Genomic DNA, 15,611 nt, shown 5'->3' on the forward strand with positions numbered 1-15,611 from the left:
TGCCAGGAAGAAGATATGATTATCTTGGATGAGTTGGAAAACCAGAAACATCTGGCCAGTATTTTCAGAGAACAGAGCCAAAAATATACTCCCCATTGCTTTTTATGAGAAACTATTAGAAGTTGCAGAAGGTTGACTAAAAGAGCATTCCCTCCCCGTCCCCACTCTTCCAGCAGTTTGGCACAGAGCAGCCCAGGCAGACAGACAGGAAAAAAAACAACTGAAGCAGCTGATGATGGATGGCACCAGAAGGCGCCTTCAAAGCCACCCCCCATATGCATTTTCAGAGTAAACATGCAAACCCCACACACACATTCGTACACTGCCACGCTCACAGACACCCACTCACTTTGCCCCAAACACATACCCACACATTTCTCACTGTAGTGTGGCGAGTAGTCTCAGGGTCTCTGGGGGGCTGATTTCTAGAGTTAGAGTGAGCAAGGTCAAGTGCTGGCTCTTAGGATTTTTCAGGAGGTGGAGCATCCTCTACACATAAATGGGTTTTCTATCCAGAATCTCCCATGCACATAAATCTTTTACCTCTCACAATAAGGCAGAAAGGATCCTTATCCCTAGCCTTGGCAAATCTTGTGTCATGAGTTTAATACCAGTGTCAGTCAGTCAGCCCAGCTCTGTGCAGAAGACTGGATTCTCAGATTCTCTGCTTCACTTTGTTTTTGAGAACCACGGAGGGGGAATCTCCCTTTTTGACTGCCAGACAATACCTGGAACCGGACTTTCATCTCCTTGTGGCAATTCTGACAACGTTCTACTTCTGTCCCCCAAAACCCTTGTACCATTCAAGTGCTTACTATTGACTCCAAGCCAAGCCACAATTACATTTCCCAAATCTGTTTGTTCGCTAACAGCTAACACTTAAGCACAGCAGTAAGAGTTTGGAACAGGTATTTGGCAAGGCTTAAGAGAGCTCAAACCTTTAAGCTTTCAAGCAGATAGAAAGGTAAGCAGAAAGGCCCCTCTCATAGTCTTACCCCTCCTGGGCTGAAAGGATTCCATGCCAGAGTTTGCAAGGGATTGACTGGGCGAACCCTTCTAGCCTGCAGTTTGCAGCACACGTTAAGGACAATTAGTGGAGGTATGCTTCAACTGAAATGTTCAGGGCTTCCCCAAAAGCATACGGGAGCAGAACTTATCAAGCACAGCTCAGAAGTACTAAACTTTCACTACATGGCTTCAGCATTTTCAACGTTAGAGTTTCAAAGCACAAATTAACCAATTAACACCCATGCGAGCTGCCCCAACACCGGTTAGGGTAACTTCAGCCTAATACGTCTGGGTGCAGACAGCTCAGCTTTTTTTACTGCCTTTAATGTTGAGCTTCCCTCTCTCTCTTTCTCAAACCAAGTCCTAGCCAATAACCTTAAACTTGAAGTATAGCAAAAGCTCCTCTCCTGGAAACTGGCCGCCTGCTTGATGAGGGTTCTCTGGGGTTTGGATAAGGCCCCCTTTTCCTTCACCCTCTTTGTCTCCTTTTATTTCTTTTTAGGGCTTTCCCTCTGTGGATTTCTCATGAGTTGTGAGCTCTGTCAGGGCTCGCCTTCTGCAGTAATACATTTACTTCAAAGTCTAACCTTTTGTTGCTTTCAGCACATGTTCCCCAGATCCCCCATGGGAATGGCCACACTTTCCCTGCTATTTCTAGACAAGAGCCTTAGCTCAGAAATGGGAACGTCCATCTGGATCTGTGTCATCCTTCTCAGCACTGCCAGGTGTCCCTTTATCCCCACCTCCTACAACCGGCTCTGTTACCTTAGCAGCCTATTGGGGAGCTGAGGGAGCCTCACTCTGACTCAGCCCCCCCCCCCCCACCCCGCTTTCAAACTAGGTGACTGGAATCCTGGGATCTGTAGTCCTGCTAGTGTAAACATCTTTCACCCCATCTTCAAGCTGTTGCTGCCTTTTGCTTAAAGGTTGCCATGCACACATCTAAATCATCACACTCACGTATACACTCCCTCCGATGCATTCGCATGCATGCACACACATCCTTTTATTTACTTAACGTAATATTTTTCTAGACTACATTCCCAGCGTCGGAGGTAACCCAAAGCGTGTACAAGCATTTTAAAATACAGTACATGAATCTGACAACTATATACGTACAAAGCCAGCAAACATTTAAACACAAATAAATCCCCCGCTCAAAAACAAATAACTACCACGCACTTGCATGTCTCTTCTCACATCCTTCTCACATGCCAAATAGTTAAGACCAGTGCCGCCAACAGCTCTAAACTCATCCTCAAAGTCACTCAGCCATTCAAGGCCAGGTAAAAAACTGTCATTTTACCTGTTTACCTTTTCCAGCCAGATCTCTAGAGAGAACTTATTCCAGAGGGGGAAGGGGGGGCTGCTTTTGAAAAAGCTCTTGCCCTCAAATGAGCGTTGTGCGTCTCTTTAAGGGATGGAACAGCAAGCCATCTGGAATAGTCTCTAACAGCAGATCTATGCTGGCTAGCATTCCCGAAGCCATGCCTCTGCTTGCTTTCCCTGCTAGCTCTCCTTGTGTAAAAATTGCTTTGCTCGCAGAGGATCCGTCACAGTCTCTTACTTCTGCTAATGATGATAGCAAAGGGAGCAATTTTCAAAAGCCCATGTGGTCTGAAGGTCCCTGAGTACTCTTGTACTCTCAGATCTTCAACATTAATTTCAGCCAGGTCCACAAATGCTTTGTGTGTGCTTTAACTGCAGGCAGAGTCCACTCAGAAAGGTCTTATTATCACAGTTTGCATAGTGTATACCAAATGTACGTACAAGTTATGCATAGTTTTTCCTGTGGAACTCTGTGACTAGCTGCAGCCATTGAGGGATGGGCAGTTTTCTGTTCCTGGGATTTTGCTCAATAATATCCCCCTAGTTAGTTATCCAGCTTTTTTGAAAATTGCCCCCATAGTTACTAACCTGCTGAGCAAAGAGAGGGCTATTCTTGAAGTTGTATAAATCTGCCACTTGATTTTCTTCAGCTTTCAAATATGAAAGTTTGCCTATAGCAAAAGAAATCTTATTTTAAAAGAAAGTCATCAAATAAATATTTGCATGTTCTGGGTTCACTCCTCAGACAGACAATTTTTTTTATAGCTTGTCAAAGACACTTGAAAAGAATGGTCAATGTTTTTAAGTATGAAAAAAAACCCTAATCTAGGAATGAAAAACTAGAAGCATCTTATAAGGATTTACTACAGGAGAAATCTTAAAATATATTTTCTAAAGAAAGAATGGATTGACTTGGATTGGCCACTGATGGAAACAGGAACCTGGGCTTGATGGACCCTTGGTCTGATCCAGTATGGCAGGTTCTTAGGTTCTTATGTTCTTATGTTGTTAGTGAAAAAGAAACTATGGAGGAAAAAATTTATTTTCACTTACTGAATATCTGAAAATTGGTGAACAAAATGCTTTGTGAGGATTATTTCTAACTCGTGAGCCTTTACAATAAACCACTGTGCCATGTGTGGCTTCAGAACGAAAGCTAAAGCTCTGCTGATGCATTTTAATGTCCAGGTAAAACACAAACCAGTTTCCTTTCATGTTGTGATATTCCTAAATAAAATATATCTTTGAGAAAGCGAAGCACGGTGATTACAGCACGAAATGAAACCCTGTCAGCCAGTCGCCGTGCAGCTTTTCACCCAGCAAATGTTTGAGGCCTTAAACGAATAAGATTTGCATCGCTGGAGGCAGGAAGTACTGGATAGGAGCGCTCTATGGTTTAATGAGTTCAAACAATATGATGCTGATGTCTTTAATCTGCACGGTAAGAAGACGCCACAGGGCAGGTACTGGATTAGTTCTCTGGATCAATTAAGATTAGGATTTTGAACATAAATATGTACTTGGACATCATTGGTTGTTGGAATCTTTTATAGTGTAATGAAGGAACTTAAAAACAATTTGAATTCATTAAACTAGCATTTGGTACCCAGTAGGATTGCCTTTTTTTTGTTTTGCCCTCAGGTCTGTTGTGCGCTGTGCAGCCAGCCTTTTAGGTAAACTAGTGGACAGCCTTGCACCGTCAATTACTAATGTTTTAGTTCAGGGCAAACAGGTAAGTCCTGCAATTTTCAGAGCTTAAATGAAAAATAGACTCCAAGAATTTTTATTTTATCTATTTCACTTAATTTTTTAAAAGTTAAATAGTGTACCTTATTACATATAATCGATGACCTTTGATTGCACAATAGTGTAAGTTTTATCGTTTCTGCCTAGGAAATGTTAAGGGAGCAGTTTAGCTTGCTCTTCGTTTAGCAACGGCATCCTCATCCCTCAAGTGCCTTCTGGGACACAAGGGCCTGCAGCTATGCTGTGCTGGTTCTCTCTGAATTTGCAGTGCTACATAATTACACTATAGACATGCAGAGTCCTCAGAAGACTGGAACAAGCATGGGCAGGTTTTCCTTTTCCCCCCTCTTCTCTGCAGCAGCTCTCCCTGGAGCCTTACTTTTGCCCTTCCCCTCCTTTTCCCTGCATGCCCCCCCCCCCCCCCCCCCCCCCCCCCGGTGTGGGTTTCCCTTCCCTTGCAGCCAATTCCAGTGGTAGAGCAGATCAGAAGATGACGCTCTGACTGACCCCAAGCCATGTGTCAGAGGCCAGAAAGAAGAAGAATAAATCTATTAATCATAACAGCAGTGTGATCTCTTCTATTAAAAAAAAAAACAACAACAAAAAACCCACCAAGCTACTGTGCATTAATTAGCTAAACATTTTAACTTGCCTTCTAATAAAAGGGGCTTTGTCATCTGTGTGAGTCAAGTTTGTGAAAAGCATGGCCTATCATTGCTTGTCTTCAGTATCATTGGGTTTTTTTTCCACCACCTATTTTTATTACATTGTGTGCATAACTTTTCTTGTGACTTGGGTGTTTTTGCGTAACATTTACACAGCTGCTGCTACTTTTCTTGCATGTGACTTGATGCCAGTGTTTGCCTTTGCAAATCTTATGACTTGATGCCTCAGAGGTTTTACTGTCTTAAAGGAAATAATATGCACAGATAATCTTGAAGTTAGATTTGAAAATATTTGAGCTTCTATTTCAAATGAAAAATGAGTTTTTATAGAACAAAGGGTTAGGAAAAATACAACATAAAGCACTGAATACAAGAATATACTTTATTTCAAGTGATTCTGGTAAGAGTGGTTTTAGAAGGAAGCAAATATATTTATACACAAATTATACTCTGTCCTAGACGGAAATGGTCCAGCTACCTGTAAAATGCAGCTGTGACCAACAGATGCAACTCTTTATTGGATAAGCAGTTTTTATTTTAGCTTGTTTGCATTCTTGAATTATTAAATTAAAATCTATTAACCTGATTATTATTTCTATCATTAACAGTTTAGTTCTTTGCCTTAAACTCCTTCTTGGGATAATCAAAGGTCTGAATGAACTGGAATATCTTTGATGGTGGGGCAGGAGGAGGGAAGAGGTTAAAATTTAAATTCCAGGATGTGTAATCCTTAAGATTGAGTTGATAGGACTGCAGACCCCAAAGGCTTTGAGATAGCACATCAAAAAAGAAACTAGAGGAAGACAGCTAAGTGTTTATTAAGACAAGTCCTATTCTAATTACTGCGTTGTGAGCCATGTGATAGTAATGATTACATGTGATAAGTAGTCCTCAGTTCTTTTTTCCTTTTATGTACATTGAGATAATATTAATTCATTAAGATCTACAATTTTCAATATTAGTTGTAAAATCTTGATTATATACTGTGTTTTTAGGTGACCCTTGGGGCTTTTGGTCATCAAGAAGAGGTTATTTCCAACCCCTTGTCTCCAGGGGTAATTAAGGACATCATCTACAACAAATGTAGTTCCCATGATGAGCGAGAAGCTGTTTTACAGCAAGAACTTGTAATTCATATTGGCTGGATCATCTCAAACTCTCCTGAGCTTTTCAGTGGCATGCTAAAAATACGAGTTGGGTTAGTATAATGCCTTTGTTTGCTCTTGGGCTATTTTTAAAAAAAATGAAATCTTTGTATCTAGGTTATGGTGTAATAGGCAGTACTAATTCTCCAGAATGCTTAAGCACAAAAGTGAAGAAATATAAAATTCATCTGTACAAGCCATAGTTGAACTCAGAGATGTACATTAAGAGTTCTGCTTGATAATGACCAGATTAAATACAAAATCCTGCTTAGTATTTTGTCCTACATTAGCCTTTTAGCTGATATTAGAGACATTGGTTAGGTGAGATAAATAGCCTTATCTATTTTTTGTTCACTATTTCTTCAAGGTGTAGGTGCATCAATTTACAATTAAAAAAAAAAATAAGGTTTGCTGTATGTTATCCTCTCTTCATTATTTATGCTTCTCCCCTCTCTGCTATGTATATGGGCTTTGATGCAATATTATGAGAATACATCTAATGGAGTAGGCAGATGCAGAGATTCTGCTGGGAAGAACACATGTACAGAGAAAAACAGGATGGCGTATTCTTAGCTGCCACTATAGGCACCAGTTCTTTGGGCACTGTGAGTAATTGATCACCCCCAATATTATCTTTTGCACTCATGCTAATTGGAAACTGAGAGCTCTGTACTGCAGGGCTGCAAGGGAGTTCAGGCAGGAAACAAGCACATGTGTCTTCTCCACTACTGCTTCCCACCTCCCTGCAGTCAGTGGAATACCTGACCAGTGGGCCGCAAATGGGACCAGAGATCTGTAGCAGTGTATGACAGGCTTCCTGCCTTTAGTCTGCCTTGAGGAGGGTTTAGTCTGCCTCACTTGGGAGGGTTTCTGGTAGAGGGATGGACAGACAGGGACAGAAGAGCTATGAGGGAGGTGAGAGAGAGGCTGAGAAAATTGCTGGATAATGATAATAGGTGGAGAAGGAATGCTGACTGGGAGATGGGAAGATTGATTGATTGTAAAAGGGGATACTGGCTGGGAGACAAAATACTGCTGTGAAGGTCTGGGAGAGGAACTGAAAGAAGGAATCCTGGCTGGGAGAGGATCAGAGAACCTGTGAAGGAAAGAGGAGCTTATAGTAGAGCTATGAAGGAGAGAGAGGAGTAGGGTTCAGGCTGTGAGGAAGAGAGGGCACACAGGTTGTGAGAATGGGAAAGGAGATGGGGTATAAGCTGGAAGAGAGGACATAGGCTATGATAAAAACAGAAGCAGGGTGAAAGGTTAGGCAAAAGGAACTTGGAGAGAGAGGTGAAGAGAACTGGGAAAGGAATTACGTGGGAAGGGGAGGTAAGCCAAGAGAAGTTGTGAGAGGGAAGAGGCATGAAGGAATGAAGGAATGAGGAGAGGGCTGGAAGCGGCAGCAGGGTGTTGAAACTTGGAGAAAGTGAGAGAAGATAGAGCTGGAGAGACAACTACATATACACATAGAGGAACAATAACAGAAATGAGAGAGAAATGAGAGGAAAACCAGAAAATAAGTTGTAAAAGAATGAGGAGGTAGAAAACTAAGAGAAAGCCCAAAGCATGTAGAGAGTATGTTAGCTGGAAAGGGTCAAAAGGTAGGGGTAGAGCAAAAATATCTGCCCTTTTCTTCCCAGTCCTGCAGTAATCTGGGTATATAAGATATTTTACTGGAAGGATGAAGAAAGGAGCAAAAGTTTTAAAAAAATTGCTCCCCCTTGGCAGTTTCATTATTGAAAAAGCCTGCAGTCGGAACTTGAATTGAGGGGGAATGAAGGGGAATATTGTTTCCCTTGTTCACAAAAGGTAAAAGATAATTCCCCCGTTTATCCTGCAGGAGATAAGTTCTCCAGGGTTCCCAAGCTGAGGGCAGGAAGCACCACCTGCAGCTGTGACTCTGCAGATGGAAAGACGCTGACTGCTGAGCTACCAGGGATCAGAGCATGCAGGTGGCGGAGGGTCTTGTGTGGACTCCGCAGTCATGGGACTGGCTCTGGCCTGGAATTTGTAAAGTGCCAGGAGAAAGAGCTGCAAGGGATGGAGCAGTTCCAGAAAATAAAAAAAAAAAAAGCAAAAGCAATGCTTAGGGTAAGCAGAGGCCTAGCAGAGATGTGATGCAAGCTTATGGTGGAGGGGGACTCAGAAATTGAGAGGTGAACTGAGCCTGCTGCTGAAGGGAAGCTCAACATGCTGAGGCGAGGTGAGGGACGGGAGGCAGCGAAGGAATGAATGAACCAAACCTGCTGGGAAGTGGAGGGATGGGAAGGATACCTAGAAGGATGGGTTAAGGGGGAAATAGGGAGCAGAGCAGGCTTAAGGTGTTTGCAGGGAGTGGAGCAGGCACAAGGGTATTAAACCCCCCTTCCCCAAATATAAAAAAGTGTCAAAGTAATGCCTAAGCAGGAGGGGGAGAATTAAAAAAAAGTGCAGAGGGAGTGAAATGGGATGGGGAGAGAAGATGGGTAGAAAGAAGAGGTTAGGAGAATATGAAGAAAAGGTAGGGGGTGAGAGTGGGGGTGAGGAGACTGGTGTGGATGGACTACAGGGAGGGGGATAGGAGACTGCTGGGGATGAGATGGAGTTGGGAGAATGATTGATGGGCCTTGAGTGCTTCCTTGACTTATGGCCACCTGTCTGCATTGCCCCTTCCTCTCTAGACCTTCAAATACAGGCTGTTCAGTCACACTTGCTACCCCACTATGGGTTTGTTTGGGTTTTTTTGCTGGGGGGGAGGGGTAATCTTCCCTTTGAAAATTGCCTAATGAAAAGTATCCTCACAGATCAGCACCTCCTTCCTGTGCCGGTACATGTTCCACCTAAAAATATGTGGGAATGTTTGAAAAGTCCCAAGTAAGCACTTATTTGAAAATCCCTTCCCAACCCTGCCCCCAAGAACCTTCCACCGCAGGTACAATTACACACCTAGCGGCACAACGCGTATTATTTTACCCGCACGTAGGGTGAGCGGTTTTTAAAGACCGCCCTCTCCTCCAATTCCTGCAGGTAAAGCACTGTGTTCCCTGCAAGAATTGCTTCGAAAATTTCTCTCCCTGTCTTTTAAATCTGAGCTTCCTATCATCCCAGGCTCCTGAACAGTGTTCAGGCCAGTAATGTAAGCACCCTTATCAACTGAGCCTTCTTCCCACGCTCCCTAAATGCCCTCCCACCACCAAAAACCATGGCTGCTCAGATACTGTGTGATAGAGAAGGCTGCAGCTTTATTAGAAATGTTAGCGTCTTTCTGTTAAAAATAAATTATGTCTTTGAACTGCAATAGACTACTGCTCATGTTGCAGCTGATAATGAGTGGATGATTGAAATGCTGTCTCTGAACTGGCCATCAAGTCCAACTTATTTGGCCTGCTGTACTGGGTCCAGTTGTTTTGTTTCATAACTTGAAGTGAGAGTCCCAGTCCATTCTTGATAATGACTGTTACGATTCTGTCCTCAGGCAGCCTCTCCACCTTTTTTTTGCCTTCTTCAGCAGCCAGTAGGCTGCTGACGTACTCCCTCATGGCCAGAGCCGTGCTGCTCTTAGCAACGTGGCTAGGAGGCCGCCGACACGCTTCAGACGCAGCAGGAGCCGCTGCCAGCGTTGCCATGTGGCCAGGAGGCCGCTGCCTGCATTTCTATGTGGCCGGGAGGCCACCAAGCTATCTTGGGCCCTCCAAAGGGAGAAGGGCCTATAACCCCGGACTCACCTGTGGCGTGGAGCTGCCTCCGGTGCTCTCCCTGTGGCTTGGGAGCAGCTGAAGGCCTTGGCCTGGTTTGCAGCCTAGCTCCAGTTCCTGCTCCTGCAGTTCAGCGTCTTCAGCAGGATCGCTGTCCAGGGTCCTGCACTGCTTCCCCCTAAGGGCCGAGCCCAGCTCTCTCTCTTCAGTATTTAAAGGAACAGCAAAGGTGTGGTGCTCTTCTAACATCATCGTGGGAGTCGCCTCTTCAGCCTTACAAAAGGGGCTCTTCTTCATGCCTTCCTCGCCTTCGCAAGGAGCCAGGCCTCCTTAGGACTTCTCTGCCATCCAGCTTCTCAAGGCTTATGTTCTTCGTTGGAATTCCATGTCTGTCTTCATCGTCCATGGTCTCAAGTCTTCACACATCCAGACCGTCTTCATATTCAGATGTCGTCTCATCCTCTCGTCCTCCTCCACGATGGACTGTCCTAACCTGAACCTTGGCATTCCCTTTGCCTTGTCTTTACTGGCCATGCAAAGCATGCTCCGGTTCAAGCCTCGTCTGCGTCATCGTTGGATCTGTCTTTTTCTCTACCTGTTTGGGGAACCGCGTCCGTGGTCTGCGACCTGCCGTACACAGGCTGTATAGGGCGTGCCGGCCGGCGTGGTCTGCAACCAGCCCTCATCGGTTGTGTAGGGCACTTGTCATGGCAGTACCTGTTCAGGATGGGTGACCTTGTGACTCTTCATGAAATCCTCACGTACCTTGAGTCATCCTTTTTAATTCTTCAAGCAACTTCGTCTCCGTGATACCCTCACGTATTTTGAGTGTTGTCTCATTCCTTTCGTCTTCATCTGATGTCTTCACCCTTCGACCACCATTCGCCCTGTCGCAGTTGCTGCTCCGTGCGGCAGGTCCAAAGGGGCTAGGAGTAGTCAGAGGACCACTCATGAGACCAAACATTGCTCTCTACTGCGTACAGGTGTGACAGTGGTCAAGGTCTATCTCCACCAGCCTGCACTCAGATGCCTCTCACCTGCCTTGGCGCTTGCTGGAGCTTCTCTACAGCTGCGTCGTCACCAAGGGGTACACATCATCAGAGATGGGTCTGCTACCTGCAGTCCCTAACAATGACTCCCTCTTCACTTTTATACTCAGAAACCCCAGCTTCCTCTGTTCTCCCAAGCTTAAGATTCTTTCATATTTTAAACATCTGGGTTCAGTTTGTCAATCTGGAGCGTGCTTTACCCACTCCCCCTTCGTGTATCCGGGTGAATGGGTTTTCTCCTGTCTATGGATGGTTTCTGCTTTTCCCAAGCTTGGAGGCACCAACACCTCCCTGCGATATTGTCTTACTGTGCTTCTCAGTCATAGGAATCTGAATTTCTACATGAAACCTACCCTCACTAATCTGCCTGCCTGCCAGCCAAGGGGAAGGAGGTACTAAATGGACAGAAACCATGTTAGGCTGCTTCATTCCTTAGATCAGTGAATCTCAGCCCCAATCCTCGAGTCCCCATTGGCCAGTGTGATGGGAATTTATTTGTGTATTCATTCAGGATATCCTGAAAACCAGACTGGTCGGTGGGTCCGAAGTACTGGAGTTGAGAACCCCTGTGCGAGATGGCTGCAAAATTGCTTTTTTATAGCAGTCGTTTAATAAGAGTTAAATCGTCATTAGTAAAGGAACTGAAATATAGTGAATGCTGAACAAGTTTGGCCTGCGGAATTGCAGCTTCTTTGACTTCCTGTTCATTACACTTCACCTAATTTGCTTCAGAAATGTGCCTTGAATGAGTTTGTCACCTGCCTGCATAGAAGTGTATTATGTTTGCGTTAGAAGAGAAATATAAAGTACTTTGACTTCAAGTATAAACATGTCAGTTTGGTAACATTTCTTTTTCTGATGTGCTAGAAGAGTCTTGTGAACAAATATGTGCTGTTAACATGAATATTTTATTGTTCAAAGCTATAGTTTAGAATTAATTGTTGCATCTTGCTTTCTGCTTGTAGAGAGAAACATTTGACAGTAGATGGTCAGAAGTGTGCAGTGCCTGGTACAAGCTGTGCATTGCTTTTCCATCTCAAGTAGTTCTTCTCTGCCTATTGAAAAATAAATCCCCCACGATAATCCCAAAAGACCAGTGCATTAAAAGCGCGATCATTTATTCATATTAACTTGCAAATTTGGATCTTCATTTGTATGAAATGTCTTTGAAGCTTTGCTTTTTGCCCTTATCCAGTAATAATAGATAGAGAAATACCCAGCTGCCTCGTGCCATATGGCCAGGTTTTTCTGCCTTCATGCTTGTATTTGGATTTTAAATACCAACAGATGGAATCCCTTGGTCATATATAGTATCAACACAAGACCTTTCATGGGCAGCATAGTTTACACAGTGCTTTATCTACAGTATAATATACTGTAGATGGCCTCGTGAAACTTATCACAGTGAATAAGAAGGTAGTTTTATAGCTTGTTCCAAAATAGCAGCATTAATACATTCTGCAGTAGCTGCTGCCATCATATCTCTGTCTGGCTGTGTCACTGCATGCTGTCAACAACAAAGTAAAGGCTGTGTTGTTAGATTTCATCAAACTGAGAAAAGAAAATTATTCTAGTTCTTATACATGAGGGCTAAAACATGTAACCTGGTGCTAGGAAGGGGAAGTCTAGGTAAAAACTCTTCCTCAGCCTCTGAGCTTTCAAGGGATTCTACAGACGGAATATAAGGGATAAATGGGAAGCAGAATTCTTTGTCTTACTTCATCAGAAAACAGACCTTGCACCTCAAAAGCATGGCTAGCAGAGCACATCCTTGTGGGTGAAATACATTTTGTTATAATAATATTAAGCCAAATATTGACCTAATGTAAATTCAAGCACCTCCAAAGAAGGAAGGAAGGGAGATGGAAGCTGCAATCAAGGGGAACTGATTTGCTTTAGCAGAACATAGACACAGTGGGCATAGCTGCCCTTTTAATGCCATTCCAATAGGCAGCAATGATATAGTGTTCCTGGCGGTGGTCATAATTGTGCTTGGGTTTCCATTCTCCCAGCAAATGCCATTTATCTAGATTGCCCGCTTATGCACATTACCAACTCTCCAATCTTATTTAAATCAATCAGAATATGCCACTCTTCTTTCTTCTCTCAAGGTTAATCCTATACATTCAATTTCTTCAATTTCACTGTTATCACCCACTCCAGTGAGCAAAATTAACCTTTTCACAGAAATAGCATTCTGTTCTGATAATGATTTGATTTGGACTCTCATTATTGATTTGTGTTCTGGCTTTCATGTTAAAATAGATCAAGTGCCTGACAGGCCTATTACTGTAAAGACCTCCAATCAGCTTCTGTCCACCATGCTATGTCAGTCAGATTTTAGTAGAAGAGATCTCTAAAGGTTTGTTTTATCAGCTACGTTTCATCTCTACTTTCCCCACTGTCAGAACAACTCCCATAAGCAATTACCGTCAGAAAAGGCTTTGTCTGTAAATGGCATTTCACTGATGTCTGACATACATTAATGTCTTGGCAAACCAATTCCCAGAGAAGGCAGTTCTGTGTTTTTGTATGTGAAGAAGATGATAGCTTTACTTTCTGCAAGCTGTGATTGAGAACATAAAGAGCTGGTGCTCGAAGTTGACGTGCAGTTACTGTGCCCCCCCCCCCCCCCCCGATGATCATTTTAACAGAGAATTATTTCCACAGACCTTTTGTTATGTTTCCTCTTGTGAAATGTCTGCCAGTGCCAGGAGTCTAAGAAGTAAGATGGGAGAGTTAGAGTGTAAAGCAGTAAATGATGAGATTGACATAATTGGCATCACAGAGACTTGGTGAAAGGAAGATAACCAATGGGACAGTGCTATATCAGGGTACAAGTTATATCGCAGTGATAGGGAGGATCAACTTGGTGGGGAGGTGGCACTTTATGTCCAGGAGGGTATAGCGTCCAACAGGATAAAGATCATACAAGAGACTAAATGCTCAGAAGAATCTATATGGGTAGAAATCCCAAGTGTGTTGGGTAAGAGTATAGTGATAAGAGTATACTACCGTCTACCTGGACAAAATGGTCAGACAAATGATGAAATGCTAAGCAAAATCAGGGAAGATAACCAATTTGGCAGTGCAATAATAATGGAAGATTTCAATTACCCCAATATTGACTGGGTAAATATAACATCAGGACTTGCTAGAGACATAAAGTTCCTGGATGTAATAAATGACTGCTTCATGGAGCAATTGGTTAAGGAACCAACAAGAGAGGGAGCTATTTTAGATTTAATTCTTAGTGGAACGCAGGATTTGGTGAGAGAATGGTGGGGCCACTTGGCAATAGTGATCATAGCATGATCAAATTTAAACTAATAACTGGAAGGGGGGCAATAAATAAATTTACAGCTCTTACACTAAATTTTCAAAAGGGAAACTTTGATAAAATGAGGAAAATAGTTAGAAGGAAACTGAAAGGTGCAGCTGCAAAGCTTAAAAGTGTTGAACAGGCATGAAAGTTTTTTAAAAATACAATCCTAGACGTGCAGTCCAGATGTATTCCAAGCATTAAGAAAGGTGGAAGGAAGGAAGGCAAAACGACTACCAGCATGGTTAAAAGGTGAGGTGAAAGAGGCTATTTTAGCCAAAAAAAAAATCCTTCAAAAATTGGAAGATGGATCCATCAGAAGAAAATAGGATAAAGCATAAGCATTGTCAAGTTAAGTGTAAAACATTGATAAGACAGGCGAAGAGAGAATTTGAAATGAAGTTTGCCGTAGAGGCAAAAACGCATAATAAAAACTTTAAGAAGAAGAAGAAGAATATATCCGAAGCAAAAAACCTGTGAGGGAGTCGGTTGGACTGTTAGATGACCGAGGGGTTAAAGGGGCTTTTAGGGAAGATAAGGCCATTCCAGAAAGACTAAATGAATTCTTTGCTTCCATGTTTACTAATGAGGATGTTGGGGAGATACCAGTTCCGGAGATAGTTTTCAAGGGTGATGAGTCAGAAGAACTGAACTAAGTCACTGTGATCCTGGAAGATGTAGTAGGCCAGATTGACAAACTAAAGACTAGCAAATCACCTGGACTGGATGGTATGCATCCTAGGGTTCTGAAGGAACTCAAAAATGAAATTTCTTATCTATTAGTTAAAATTTGTAACCTATCATTAAAATCATCCATTGTACCTGAAGAATGGAGGGTGGCCAACTTAACCCCAATATTTAAAAAGGGCTCCAGGGGCGATCCGGGAAACTATAGACCAGTGAGCCTGACTTCAGTGCCGGGAAAAATAGTGGAAACTATTCTAAAGATCAAAATCGTAGAGCATATAGAAAGACATGGTTTAATGGGCCACAGTCAACAAGGATTTACCCAAGGGAAGTCTTTCCTAACAATTTTTCATTTTTTGAAGGGGTTAATAAACATGAATAAAAGTGAACCAGTAGATGTAGTGTATTTGGATTTTCAGAAGTTGTTTGACAAAGTTCCTCATGAGAAGCTTTTAAGAAAACTAAAAAGTCATGGGATAGGAGGCTATGTCCTTTTGTGGATTACAAACCAGTTAAAAGACAGGAAACAGAGAGTGGGATTAAATGGTCAATTTTCTCAGTGGAAAACGGTAAGCAGTGGAGTGCCTCAGGAATCTGTACTTGGACCAGTGCTTTTCAATATATATATATATTAAAATGATCTGGAAAGGAATACGAGTGAGGTTATCAAATTTGCAGACGATACAAAATTATTCAATCACAAGCGGATTCTGATACATTACAGGAGGACCTTGCAAGACTGGAAGATTAGGCATCCATATAGCAGATGAAATTTAATGTGGACAAGTGCAAGATGTTGCATATAGGGAAAAATAACCCTTGCTGTAGTTACACGATGTTAGGTTCCATATTAGGAACTACCACCCAGGAAAAAGATCTAGGCATCATAGTGGATAATACTTTAAAATCGCCGGAGCAATGTGCTGCAGCAGTCAAAAAAGCAAACAGAATGTTAGGAATTATTAGGAAGGGAATGGTTAATAAAA

General features: G+C 42.8%; 1 protein-coding gene across 3 annotated transcripts in view; it reads left to right on the forward strand.

The window, feature by feature from the left end:
- Nucleotides 1–15,611, forward strand: part of PHKB (phosphorylase kinase regulatory subunit beta) — a 601,073-nt gene that overhangs the window by 565,155 nt on the left and 20,307 nt on the right. For 2 of the 3 annotated variants that reach the window (XM_029608470.1, XM_029608473.1), the window contains 2 exons: nt 3,979–4,069; nt 5,744–5,946. In XM_029608470.1, the coding sequence (XP_029464330.1) occupies nt 3,979–4,069; nt 5,744–5,946 (294 nt within the window). The remainder of the gene's footprint in view (nt 1–3,978; nt 4,070–5,743; nt 5,947–15,611) is intronic. The other variant, XM_029608471.1, reaches the window with a different exon arrangement.

The sequence above is a fragment of the Rhinatrema bivittatum genome, chromosome 7 (genome assembly GCF_901001135.1).
Source record: "Rhinatrema bivittatum chromosome 7, aRhiBiv1.1, whole genome shotgun sequence".
Lineage (NCBI taxonomy): Eukaryota > Metazoa > Chordata > Amphibia > Gymnophiona > Rhinatrematidae > Rhinatrema > Rhinatrema bivittatum.